We start from the raw sequence: 14,012 nt of genomic DNA, 5'->3' as shown, positions 1-14,012 counted from the left end.
TACAATGCAACAATATAAGAAAACAATCATACGTTAAGTCTTTATAAGATAATGTAACAATCATAAATTTTTTAATTATTTTATTTTATTATACCTAATGTTTTTATTAATTATATTAATAATTGAATTAATTTTCTTTTACTTAAATTTCTATTCATAATTTTGTTTAATTTGTAATTAATTACTAGCAATTTTATCTTTTTCAGTTAAAAAAATAGCAAGACTGTAGAAAATCTAGATTGATTCTAAATCCGGCACACAAATCCAAACTTCCATCATGTCCCAACAAAAAAAAGTGAGATAGAAATAAAAATAAAAATGGAACTCCTTTTTTAATTCCGATAATTATGTAATTTCTGTTCCGACTTTTTCATATCTCAGGTAGTAATAAAAATAGAAATAATAAATAAAAATTATGGATAGAAAACACGTCAGCATCCGTCAATATTCTGTCAAGTGTCAACTTTATTCACAAAGTCCCTCCCGGTTACACCACCCCACATTATCTCCAGAGTCCCCTCCCCTTAATCGACGGTGATCCCCACATTCAGGCCCCACCCAGCACTACAAGAAAATGGCCCCACCACTACCACCGCTTTCCCACCGATCTTCCATAAAAAAAAGCTCTAAATAAAATAACTAAAAGACCAAAACGTACAACATTTTAACAAAATGTCCCTCAGTTAGACTCTATTTACAACCACAAATTTCACACGGGAGGTATAATGCACCTACGTGGCCTCCTGCTAGCCATTCCTGTTGAGTCATCACTGGACTTTTTTCTGGGTTTTTGTTTGTGTCTTCATTCCACAAATTGGGTCCCACCCATTTATTGATGGATGATGACGATGATTACGTATCTGTCTGATTTGGCTGTCTGGCTTCTGATGGTCCATCACCCAAGTGGGTTAAACTGTATCAGCATTGATGTACCAGACATGATAGCATTAGAAGGAATCAGAGCCGTTGATTTTCAGGAGGAATTCTGGAGATACCTTGTCTGGAGAGTTCAGCCAGGACAGTTTCAGTAGAAGGAGGCTTCAGACCTAATGGCAATGGCAACCAAGGCTTGTTGATTGCCTCTTTCACTACATTATCAATTACCTCCTCTGTCTGCAAAAATGCCATCAAGAAATTAGGTTTCTTTACTGTTTTTTTTTTTTTTTTTTTTTTTTTTTTGTTATATACAAAAAGATAACTAGACAGAACCATTGCAGGCTTTGTTGCACAAAAACTTTCTTTGGCTACCGTTTCCGTTTCGGAAACATTCCTGTACGAAAAAACTTGGAATAACATCACTAGTCTAATTAACTGATTTGGTACTTGAATTGGCTTCAATATAGGTAAGCATTCAAGCACTCGAAAACTATGGACTGTGAAGCATGCAATTATTAACATTTAGTAGCTATATCAATTGGCTACCATAATTAGTCCAAATTACAGAATTTCTGGACTTCATAGACAACATCCATCATGATATGAAGAAATTGCAGGACAAAATTTAAAGGCAAGGTGTCTTGTTACCGGATGTAGCTCATACAAATTCTGTGGTGTTCTGCAGCCGTTACTGACAGTTTCAAAACTGTGAAACCCAGGAGCATTCTGCATTTCCAGAGATAAGCATTTAGGGAACTAGAGCAATATTGTGCATGTACGTATTCCAGGCCATGTAAATCTATTTTCACATTTCATGTAAACATAATGTAATTAGACTCACTTGAGGTGATGAAGAATAAGGAGTGTGAGTTGGTGGCATGACAGGGCAACCCCATGCGTCTGCATGCATCTGAAACATTAAAAAATGTATCAAACAGTTTCTATACTTGTTCGTGAAAATGGTTATGACATTGACCTCTATGTTTTACTGAAAAGAGAAAATATATTAATTAACACAACAGTAGTTACCCCTGTATACGGATTCCAGTGCCAACTCTCTGCTGGTGGCCATGGGTTATAGCCTGGTGATCCCCACATTTGGACACCAGCTGGGTGAGTACCAGCTGCTCCCCATACAGGATACACTGGACTGAGTGGGAAATTATGATTGGAGTGGTGATACGGAGGATAGGCCATGATAGGTTTATGTGGATAATAACTCCTTTGTATTTGCTCTCTTTGTTGTTGCCATCTCCGATCATCTTCCTTGGGCAGAATATGCCTTCTATGCATTCGATACTTCTGCTTGGAAAGAAGCAAAGCTTATTTATTAGCCAAGCATAAAACTATGAATTCTACAAAAAATATGAATAACAAGTAACAGATATTATTTGCCATCATAATGTGAACTCTGGAAATAACTGCATATCATGTCTTTGGAAATAACAACAGAAAAATCTATAACGATTTCTGTTGGAACAGAAGCCATAAAAGCAGTCTAAAGCAAGTTCACTACTGACCTGAAGATGACTGGCAACATTATGCCTTGTCAAGCCTTCCACTTTCATTACCTCTAGTATTCTTGAAGGAATGGCTTGATCTACGCCTAGCTGCTCCACTGCATGCACAAATTTTTTGTGCAGCTCAGGCGTCCAGTCTACCTGAAGCCCCAGATCAAAGAACAAATGGCAATCACCACAGTGCATTCAAATCATCAAAATTGGGAAATCTACTTTTGAACATATGTGAAATCATAATTCCAGAGATACCATAATTTTGGAGTTACTGTTATTACAAATGGAAAAGAAATGCTGAAAAAGTAGGGGAAACTTCAGGGATAGACATATCTTGTAAATAATGTTGATGTGAGGAGAAAGTGGGAAAAAAAAAACAAAGGAAAACATTAGTGAAAGAACAAGACCTGGTCATATGACAGTTTTCCAGAATAACCAAAATACTTGGTAAGTTAATATATCTACCATAATACAAATTATAAATTTCAAATCATCAACTGCAGAAGATTCTGAAGTAGCATGTTCTTTGGTGGAAATACATGTCATAACTATAGGAAAACTTGAAGAGTTGATATAACTAAAATTTAGAGGAAACTTGCGAAAGTATTTCATGCTTATATAAACTGAAGTACCTTCATTTTCTTTCGATTAGCTCTAGTCCCATAGGAATTATGATGGCTCGAAGCTTTAATTGGGTTTTCAGCACTGCCGTCAGGACTGTTGAGACTCTCTTTATTTTGCGGATGACTAGATGCATTACTCTCATTCTTGACACCATCAGCAGAGTCATCCTCCTCTTTGATGATAGTCTCACTTAAGCTCTGAGGATGGTCCACCTGCAGAGTTACTTCAGTCATTGCACAAGTAGTTTCGACAGATTTAGATTCCCCCTCTTGCTCCCCACTCTCTTTTTCTGTTGAGCAAGTAGTATGATCTTGGCAATCCCCATCATCAAGTAACCGTGCTCCCTGTTTTAATTGTGGGGTTGAAGGAGCCGGATACTTATCAATACCTGGTGACTGCACATGATCATTTTCATGAGCTGGAGACACATCTTCTATGCTCTCTAAATTCTCATTCTTGGGCTCTTCGGTTTCTACCTTGAGCTGAAGCATGGAAGTTAGAGAATCTTTGACAGGCTTAAGTGATTCAGAGAGGACATTTCCACTGGCACTAAATGCCTGCATAAAAAATTGTGAAGTCAGAAATTTCGTTCCATAGCGTAGAACCATAACAGCAACCTCGAAACAATGTAAACGGAATCCAAAATAACCTTATGAACCACATGCTGCCATATATTTCTCAATTTGTCTTCAGAGAGAGGTTTCGGAAGGAACTCAACAGCACCATGCTGAAATAAATTGTCAAATATTATTCATTAGGATCATTAATTGGGCAAAAATGTCCTCAATGTCCTAGCTAACATAACTTAAGTATTAAGTCCTAGTTAAAAATTCAATGCAACTCTTCAATAATTTTTTTCTCAATCAATGTACTAACTGGAAGTACAATATTAGTTTCTGATTTAAGGGCCATAAGAAAGGGAAAAAAAAAATCCAGAGGAAAGAATAATTCCAACCAAAGTCTGAACAGACTGGCTTTGGAACATAACAGATCAAACTTTTAACATGTAAACATGCATGGTGCACAAATTACATGTGTTAACCAGTAAAACATAGATTAAAATTCTTACCGCTATGCACTTCATCATGGTGTTCAGGCAATGAATGTCGGAAATCACTGAAATAGAACATCATTTTGCACCGTATTAGAAGTCATTGTAGAAAAACTTTAGTTGCAGTTTTAATTCTATTATCAAAATCGACAGAAATTTATTCCTAAGCTTATTTTACAAAGTCACATAAAGAAAGTGGCAGCATTTTGAAAGAACAAGGCATTAGAATGCTAAACTCTAACAAGAGCATTAATTTTATATGCAAGAGTGGAATATGTAGCTTGTATCTGAGTTGAACTTACTGATGGTAGGCAAGTCCTTGGCAGTTTCGAGGAACTTGAAGCTCCCATTGTTACTGTTTGTACTCACCTGTGTCCATATTAAACAAAACATTGCAGATTTAGTCCTTGTTAATCAAACTTGCATACAGAAATACTTCATCCGTATGAAACTACATTGCAGTATTTGCAGTAGGGTACTATGGACAAATCTGTTAATAAAATGGATCAGTCCTAACTCACTCCGCAAAAACAAGAAAAAAAATATAAAAAGATAATAGTTTTGATGTTCATAATATACTTAAGTAAGCACCATTAATTGAAAAGGCAATTTATTTGAAATTGTGGCAGGCATAAAGCCATTACCTCTACAATAGCAACATGGAAACTTTCAGGTTTCTTTGAAATTGCTGACAGAGCTTCATTCTCATCACAGAACACAGAAACTGGAAAGGGCATGGTTCAGTTAGAATGTATGCAGAGAGAAACTTGATGGAAGATAATAAAAAGCCATAACATGCAATATATATATATATATACTATAAAATGGAACAAGAAACAAAGATCCTCAACAATATTTGAACAAGAAACCATACTCATTGCATTGGGATCTTATAATGCCATTTTGATATGACCTTATCAGGTTTTACCAGTTCTAATTTCATTCAGAAAAAATTCCAAGATCAATAAAAGGAAATAGGAAAAAAGAAAATTGGAAGAGAAAAAGCCAACATGGCAAACAGAAATTAGCCAAATTGTAAAAGAAATTATAGAAAACCAAAATTAGTATAACATTTGGTGTTTTCCCCATTTGGGGGTAAAAATGGATTTGAAACACTGATACTGAAATTTTCAAAGTCTTGTTTAATATAGCATTTTTGTTCACCATCTGGAAACTTCTGATTTATGGCACAGATGATCTGTTAGCACTTTTCTTCATCTTAGAAAAATTCTATTGAAGGTGCATTTGAGCATTCCATGGCATTGGATCCTCTTTATAAATTTGTCAGTATCATTTCTAGAAAGATAGCCGAAATTCGAAAAACCAAATCAGTATTAAAAACAAATATTAACTATCTAAAGTTAGGTGAAGTGAATTTAACAATGCAATAGAAATTTCTAATTCAGAAGAAACAATTTTGTGTCCAAATGGTAAAGAACAAATAAAGAAATCAAGATCTCGAACCAATATAATCCATCGCTTCAAGTTTCGATTTTATTTCTCCAGCAGAATTGCTATCTTCATCAAGGAGGAGGACCCTAAGGCCCTTTGGAAAATCTTTCCATGATGATAAATCATTAGCAGTGCAAACCATAGCTGGTTTGGCATCCTTCTCAGGCAACCAACAATTTTCCAGAAACAGTAATCCTTATCAACATCCAAATCAACTCTCTGCATGACCCACAAGAAGATGAACTTCACATCAGTAATTCCCTAGTAGTTGATCTGATGTTTTATTTCGCTAAGCCACAAAAAGGAAAAATTAGGAGAAAATAATTGAGAAAAGGCCCCAAAAAATAAAAAGAACATCTTTCAATAACCAAAAAATTCCAGAAAGGAGAAGAAATCAACATTTTGAAAAGTTTAAATGTAATAGAAGATATGTTCTATCTTGATCTCTCAATATCCACTATAACCAAGAAGACTATCCTTTATTATTCTAATGCATGATTTTTTGGTCATTTCTTTTCTATTTTCTCAAGATTACAAGTAAATAAAAGACGAAACAATTTACTGACAGTGTTACTCAGGATTATCTACATATGCATCAGCCACAAGAAAAGATAGAGATCTTGTTCAAAAGCCTAAAAACTTCTACTGGCTCTTTCCAGTTTTTGCAAGCCAGAAGAAAATTGACGAAAACCCATGTAAGATCTCTAACATTTACACAAGAAAAGACAAGGGAGAAAGAATAGGTGGATAAATGAAGAAACAAGAAAAGAGAGTGAAAGGAAACTAGTGCAAAAGCAAAACTTGTAAATTCTTCAAAACAGAAATAAGAAAAGATGTAATAACAAAAACATACATGATAAAAGCCCACATGCATGCAGACATATACTAGAAACAAAATCACAGGAAAAGAAAGAAAGAAAAGAAGAAACCCACTAATTTCTTTTGAAAACAATAATAATCTTCAAAATAAATGCAGCTTTGTACTAATTAATCATTTCAAAAAAAATAAAAGAGAGAGCCCACAATAACACATTTGTTGTGAAGCTCTTTCTTCTTCTCCTTCTCTTCTACTTCTTCTCGGTTTCTTTCACTTGCAGCCTCTGCTTTGGCTATACATATAGACCCTTTAAGCTCAGAAGGACAGAGTGTAAGAGAGACGGGTGAGTACGGTTTGTGCAAGAAGGGTCTCTGTGAATTGTGAAGTGAAGAGTTGCAATCAATTGCCCACACACCACAGAATACACGGAAAAAGAAAAAAATATATATACTTTATAAAGTCTGTCAAAAGGTCAAAATCGCCTTTCTAACTACTTTTTAACTGAATATTCCTAAACTAATATATTTAAATCTTTTTTAATTCTCATAATTGCTGACTTATATACCTTATGCCTTATGCTTGTGCTTGTTGTACCTCTTTTTTTAACCAAAAAAAAAAAAAAGGAAGAAAGTGGGTTGAACTGGAAATTTCTTTTCTTTCTATCCAAAATTAGCAATAAAAGAATTATTATTTAGTCCAAACTTTATGTTAATAAAGGATATTTTACTTGTCAATCGGGAATGGTCTAATTGATATTCCTGTCTCTCATAAAAAATATTAAAATTCGAATGATTTCCACCGCAAAGATTATTGGCAATTTGCTGAATGTTATTTAAAGAGAGAGCTGCCTCATGCTGTATAGCCCACAATGTTATTTCAGCCATTGAGCTTTCCATGTATAAAAAAAAAGATATTTTTATTAATATTTAACTATTAAAATGATTTTTTTTAAAATTAAAGAACTGAATAATTTAACAGAACACTAATATAAGCACATTTTTAAAAAGTCATTGTCCACCCTTTATGTACTTTGAAAAAAAAGAAAAAAACACTTCACCATCTCTTGGAAGAATATGCCCTTTAGATTAAATTATACAACACTCAACTTATTAATTTTATCTAATTTCATGTAAATATGGATTAACAAACCAAAATTGGTGATGCTATGATTTTGATTAGCCTTTTTTTGTCTCTTACAATCAATAAGTAGGCTCATGGCCAACAATTGAACAATGATGATAAACAAAGTTGTCTCAACTAAAAAAAAGGCTTGTCTTTGTGATAGAATAACCTTTTTCTTTTAATTTTATTTTATTATATGTCATCATAGATTTCATGTCTTCAAGTCTTTACAAATTTTGTTTCTCCTTCTCTCTTGGGTTAAAAGCTATTATTGATTTTGAAGTTTATGAAATGACTGCCACTAAACTAATAACAAAATGATGAGGCTATTTATCTAATAATTACCATTATATTAAGTTAATTAGATATCTATTTCATAAATAAATATAACAAAATTTAAATTTCAATGGTAGATATATTCTTTGAACAACCATTTACATTTTATTATATCAATTAAAAGATTTTATACCAAGTAGATATAGTCTGATTTATCTTTTTATTGATGTAAAGAATATGAAATCTCGAATTTCAATACTCCTAATTATAAAACCTTTTACTATTTTGGTAGTCAAAATAAGAGCTACCGTTAAAATATAATCAATCATATTATTTCAACTCGTTAAATCTCCTAATGAATAAAAAAAGTTTAATAAAGCATGTCAAAAATTTAAGTTTTACACTAAAATATTTCAACTCAATATTAATTGCATGTCAAAAATTTAAATTTTACACTAAAATATTTAAAGTCAATAATCTTAAGTTTTAGAGAATTACTTACTTATACTTGGTATATGAATTCTTGCATATACTAAATTAATTTAATAAAGCATATGTAGTACAAATAAGAGCATTAATATTTTTTTTCACAGGAAAATATAAAATAATGAAAAAAATATGGTTGTTTTTCCATTAATACATAGGCAATCTCATACATATATATAAGTTTTTTTTTTTCTAGGTTCTATTAGACATGTGTCAATTGACCCTCTTTTTAAATATTTTTAAATATATATATATATATATATATATATAATGAATTCATTTATTTAACCCCACTTTTTTAAACATTATATATTTCTATATTCAGCACTGATTGGATTAAGAAACGTCTTTATTTTATTAAAGTTTTACGCAAGCAAAGTACAAAATATAATTTTAAAAGAATAATATTTAATTTTAATAATTAGCATCGCAATAATACCTCAAAGGTTCACGCTTCACTCATTCATGCAACTTTAACTTTTGGGGTAATTTTCCGTATATTGAGCTACATTTATTTGTTTATTTATTGTAAAAGGAATATTAAAAGCAATTTACGAGTTATGACTCAGTTCGCAATGCAGATTAGACATGTGAAAAGAGTATTTGGATCGATCTCTGCTTAATGTATCTGTAGGGAGAGACGAGAAACCTTAACTATGACTAAGTCTCAAGTCAAATTAGGTGGTTCCGGATACCGATGGTTTAAAAAAAAAATTCATTAACAAAAAATCACCCATAAAAGGTGAGAAATCAAATTACAAAGTAATATTACATTGATAAGAACCGAATCACTTGCTATTAGGCTAAGACATCATTTGCTTATGTTTATTTATTAATGTAAATTGTAATAGATAAATACATATGACAATGTATATATTACCTACAGAAAAAGAAAAGAACAAACAAAACAAAAAACAAAGAACTTTGTCTAGAAAGTTCAAATCAATTATTGTACTCAGTCCATTGATTAAAAATCAATTTTACCTTGGATAGACATTAGATTTTAAAATCAATGAAACAATACAATTTTTATTTCTTCATCTTGGTAGGTCTTTTTATTAATTGTTGTCTCAAGTTTTCTTTAATGGACCTTAATAGGTCAAATGAATTTTAAAATACAATATGTCTATTTAAAAATAAAATACTCTCTTCGTCCCATAATTTATGTCCTAATTTAATTTGCACAGATAAAAAAATTTTAGTTAGTATGGTTAATTTTTGATTCATTTTTTCTTAGCATACCCTTTATGTATCTATAAAAATTAAATGATCTATATTAAATTGTTCTTGAAAATAATCAAACATTTGATTTATTGGAAGATAAAAGATTGATATTGTAACGCCCTAAAATTTTGGAATCTTAAAATGATATTATTTTATCGGGTCATGAATGGTGCTACAGAGAGGGAGATAATATTTTATTTAGATCCGAGAAAGATATGAGTATAATTAACTATGAATGGATAGTGATTTACCAGTCTATGAATAGTACCACCGGTCTGCGAATAGTACTATCGGGAGTCGGTATTATTTTGGTCCGGAAAAATTACTATATATGTTTTATATTTTCTTTAATATTTTATTTATATTTTCTTTAATATTTTAGGAGTTTGGAGTTTAATTGGGAGTGTTTTGTGTTCACATGTTTAGCGAGCCCACTTTTTAAAGGGGGGAATTCTTACGGTATTTCCCAATCTATTTGTCAAAAAAAAGAAAAAAAAGAGATGAAAATGAAATGAAATGATTATCTATAAAAAAAAATATTACTTGTTAAACTTGTGAATACTCAATTACTTCTAATTCATAATCTATTTATATGTTAAGTTAAAATGGTGTCTGTGGCATCGAATGTGGCATCCGCTGTCGGATCTCACGGGACTGGGCAGAGGGTGTTACAGATATGTTAATTTTGTTTATATCAAGATTTAATTAATGATAATATAATAGTTTGACATTATATTTATTGACAAAGAAGCATATTAAATAAGATAAAATAGCAAACTTCAAATATTATTCACTTAAAAAAAAAAAACATGACAACAATTTGGGACGGCTAAAAAAGAAAATATGAAAAAAAATTATGAAACAGAAAAAGTATTATTTCAGAGTACTACAAAGTCGATTTTAAAATTACGAGTTTAAATCGTATATTGAGCCAATTTAGTTCTGATATACAAAAGTTGATTGAAAATACCCTAACTCCCCCTAAAATAGGAAAGAAAAGCTTCGTTTATTTATGCTCTAAATTTCTGAAAAAGAGTAAGAAGATTTTTTGCAATCAAAATTCTTAAAGCATTGTTGAAAATAGCTAATTCACAGCCTTAAGAGGCAATTGTAACAGAGTTTTCCTGGAAATTTCTCCAGAATTGATAGTTTTGAATATTACAAAATTGTAATTTTCAAGACAATCTTTTGAAAAAAGGATTTTTGACAACAACATATGTACTATGCTCCTAACATTTTTTGCATTAGAATTAATCTATGTCTCCATTTGTTTTGCTTTTGGACCAATCTTACGACAAACACCTACCCTTTGTACCCTTTTTTCTAGTCATAGAGAAGAAAATTTCATTTTTTTTTCGTTGAAAATAATACAATATAATTTCATTTATTAGTTGAATTAGCAAAATAAGTTTGCTTATTACACTAATGCAAAATAATTTTTTTGCCTTTTAAAAAATTCAATGTAATTTTGATTTTCATAGGAAAATAGAAACTTCTTTGGTTCGGCTTGATTTCATAATAATTATATAAAACAAAAAAAAAATTTAAAACCCTAAAGTCAAATTGAATTAACCGAAAAATTAAGTTAATATTTGAAAATAGTTTAAAACTATAAAAGTTTGATTTTTTAATACAAAAATTTAATTTACTTGATTTATATAAATTTTATTCAATTTGACGAAATTAACTCAATGCTTATTCTTACAAAATACCAATATAAAATGACTGAAATACCTAAGTCTATGAACTTTATAATTTTAATCTTGTATCATCCTAAATTTTATAAATGACTTGTAAATTTCGTAAATTTTGAAAACGGTGCATACTATTCCATATTAATAATAATTTTTAAGTTTTATATGTAAAAATTGATTTGATAATGTAGTTAGTATAATTTCTGTAATAATCCTTTAAAAAAAAAATTTTGTAATAATATTTTTTATATTTTTTAACTATTTGATCTAATTTGTAACTCGAAATATTTAATAAAATGATTTTAAAAATTAAAGTATTTAACAAATCAAATTAAAAATTATTGATATATGATAATTAAGATTAAAGCTAGACAGTTGAGGATAATAAAATCGATAGGCTGGGCTTCACGCAATCACTGATAAAGTAGTTAGCGACGTCAACTTGACTTTATTTAAAATAATAATATATTTCTCGGCAGGAGATTTATCCGAAGACTTTCAACTCGCATCTGTGACATTTACACCACCTTATCACAAGCTTAAGAGTCTCTTCGGATTGAGAATATCAAATCAATATATAACTCATCTAGGCTGTCTTTTGTTAGAAAGCAAAATATTTTGTAGACTTTTTTGATGTTTGAGTGTTGAAGAAAATCAGTAAACAGAAAGTAATTTTCTAATTAAATAAAAATTAATTCATTTTTCAGAAAATTGACTTTTTATTTTTAAACGGAAAAAATATTTTCTAAATATTGATAAATTTATGATAATTTTATAAATATATGTCTATTAATTTATTAACCACTCGCAATTATTGCCATGGATCATTATCGATCACTATCACTTGTCATTAGTGATTATTATTACTTATTTTTTATATTTTTTTATATTAAATAATAATGAGGGACGGAGGTAGAGGGTTTTAAGAGGTGCCAAATTAAAAAAATATTAATATTTTAGGGTGAAAATTTTTTAAAAAAATATTTTAAATTTTACTCTCTATAATTAAGTAAAATTATTTTTAAAATGCAACTTGTAAATATTTCATGGTCTTATAAGTTAAATATTTTAATAGTTTTATCTTATAAGTTAAATATTTTAATATTTTTAATTAATTTTTAATTTTAATATTATAATTAAATAATGAAAAATGAATTATTTAAAAAATATTTTTTAAATAAAAAATATTAAAAAAAATAATTTATCTTTTAGAAACAAACATAACTTACACCAAAGTTTTTAGTAAAATCAGGGTTTTTTTCTTCTGCTTTTCTCTTTAGTTTATTTAACACTAATTTTAATTAGAGAGTTAGCTAACGGTAGCCCTTTACTTTTAACTTTTTCTTTTCACTCTTAATTTTTTATTCGCTTTTAATAAACTCATATCTATTTTTTCATAACAAATTTATTTTTTCTTTATGTTTTTTTGTTAATGATAGAAGTAAAATATGAATGCTTAAGAATTATTATGAGATGTAATGTGTCCTCTAATGGGATTTATTACAAATGTTTATAGTGTACCTCCTATTATAACTGAAGATATAAATGTTTAATAAGAATTTTGGTAATAAATATTGAGCGAGAACCTTGGGTATATGATTAAATGACTCTTAATATATCTTTGATCGAGCATTATCTCTAGTTGAACTAGTTTGAGTAATGCTCGGTCCATTTTATTAACTGCTCAGCACATTTTATTAACTGCTCGAACCATTTTGTTGCTCGATATATTCTATTAATTGCTTGGATTATTCTGTTGCTCGGCACATTTTATTGACTGCTCGAACTATTCAATTGCTCATCCGGTTCTATTGATTGCTTATACCAATTTGTTGCTCATCACATCCTATTGATTGCTCAGCCAATTTTATCAATAGCTCCTAACATTTAATATTTTTACTTTTTCTTTTCGCTCTTGATATTTTATTCACTCTTAATAAACTTGAATCTATTTTATCTTAACAAATATATTTTTTCTTTAGTTAGGATTGCTTTCTCTCCATATTTGGAGTTCTTTTATCTCTTCCTAAGTGAAGATTTGGTTCTTTCTTCCTTCCTTATTTGTTAGGGTTTATTAATAAATAAATGGATGGTATTTTATTTTATTTAATTGGAGAATTTAGATATTGATTTGTGAATGTATATCTTTGACTACTAGAACTTAGTACTGCAGTATGTTCCTCCATTAATACTATTTACGCATAATGATGAAAATTCGTTTGTGTACGTTATATGTAATAAATTTTTTGAAAAAACAATATAAGTATAGAAGATCAAGAGAAATTATTTTATTGTTCAAATCAATTAAAAAGTCAGTTACTAGTAGAAAAATTATATTTTTTATCAATATTATTTTCAAGGAGAAAAATATAAAATTATCTCTTTTTATTTTAATTTTATTATTTTAAATTGATACATTTTAAAAGGTATCAATAATTATTTTGATTTGATAAAAAATACGGAACTCAATGCTTGTGGTAGTTCTCGCCTGTGCAGTTGAATATTTATAATATTTAATTTTATTATTAATGGATTATATTTTTTTTTGTAAAAAAGCATAAGTTACATTCTAAAAAAAAAACAATAAAATAATTAATCGTCAAACATCGGCCTTGACCAATCGCTTGATGACACTACTTGCACCTGCACTGCATCGTCATGCATCGTTCATCTGGATGAACCGGTTGTTGTTCAAAGAATGATAATTTTTTGGTTATTATATAATCTTATCTTTTGTTTCACCCAATAGCAATTATTGTACGGAATCTGAAATTGCAATGTCCTGTCCATCATGGTTTTTAGATATACTGTATGGTTATGAAAACTTAAAAGTTAAAAGGCCCCAGTCACGTGCCATCGGTGACAGCCTTTCTTTG

General features: G+C 29.7%; 1 protein-coding gene across 1 annotated transcript; it reads right to left on the bottom strand.

Annotated features, from left to right (window-relative positions):
- Positions 1–385: 385 nt before the first annotated feature.
- APRR2 (CheY-like two-component responsive regulator family protein) lies at positions 386–6,764 on the bottom strand. The gene is given in 13 exon segments (XM_012218859.3): positions 386–974; positions 976–1,113; positions 1,525–1,602; positions 1,718–1,786; positions 1,906–2,178; positions 2,397–2,537; positions 3,023–3,571; positions 3,664–3,741; positions 4,084–4,130; positions 4,368–4,434; positions 4,710–4,789; positions 5,530–5,736; positions 6,549–6,764. Coding segments are annotated over 12 exon segments (1,677 nt in total). The 5' UTR covers positions 5,660–5,736; positions 6,549–6,764; the 3' UTR covers positions 386–947.
- Positions 6,765–14,012: the final 7,248 nt, after the last annotated feature.

The sequence above is a fragment of the Jatropha curcas genome, chromosome 11 (genome assembly GCF_041381405.1).
Source record: "Jatropha curcas cultivar XTBG-Jc1 chromosome 11, XTBG_Jcur_1.0, whole genome shotgun sequence".
Lineage (NCBI taxonomy): Eukaryota > Viridiplantae > Streptophyta > Magnoliopsida > Malpighiales > Euphorbiaceae > Jatropha > Jatropha curcas.
This window is presented reverse-complemented; position numbering and strand designations above follow the sequence as displayed.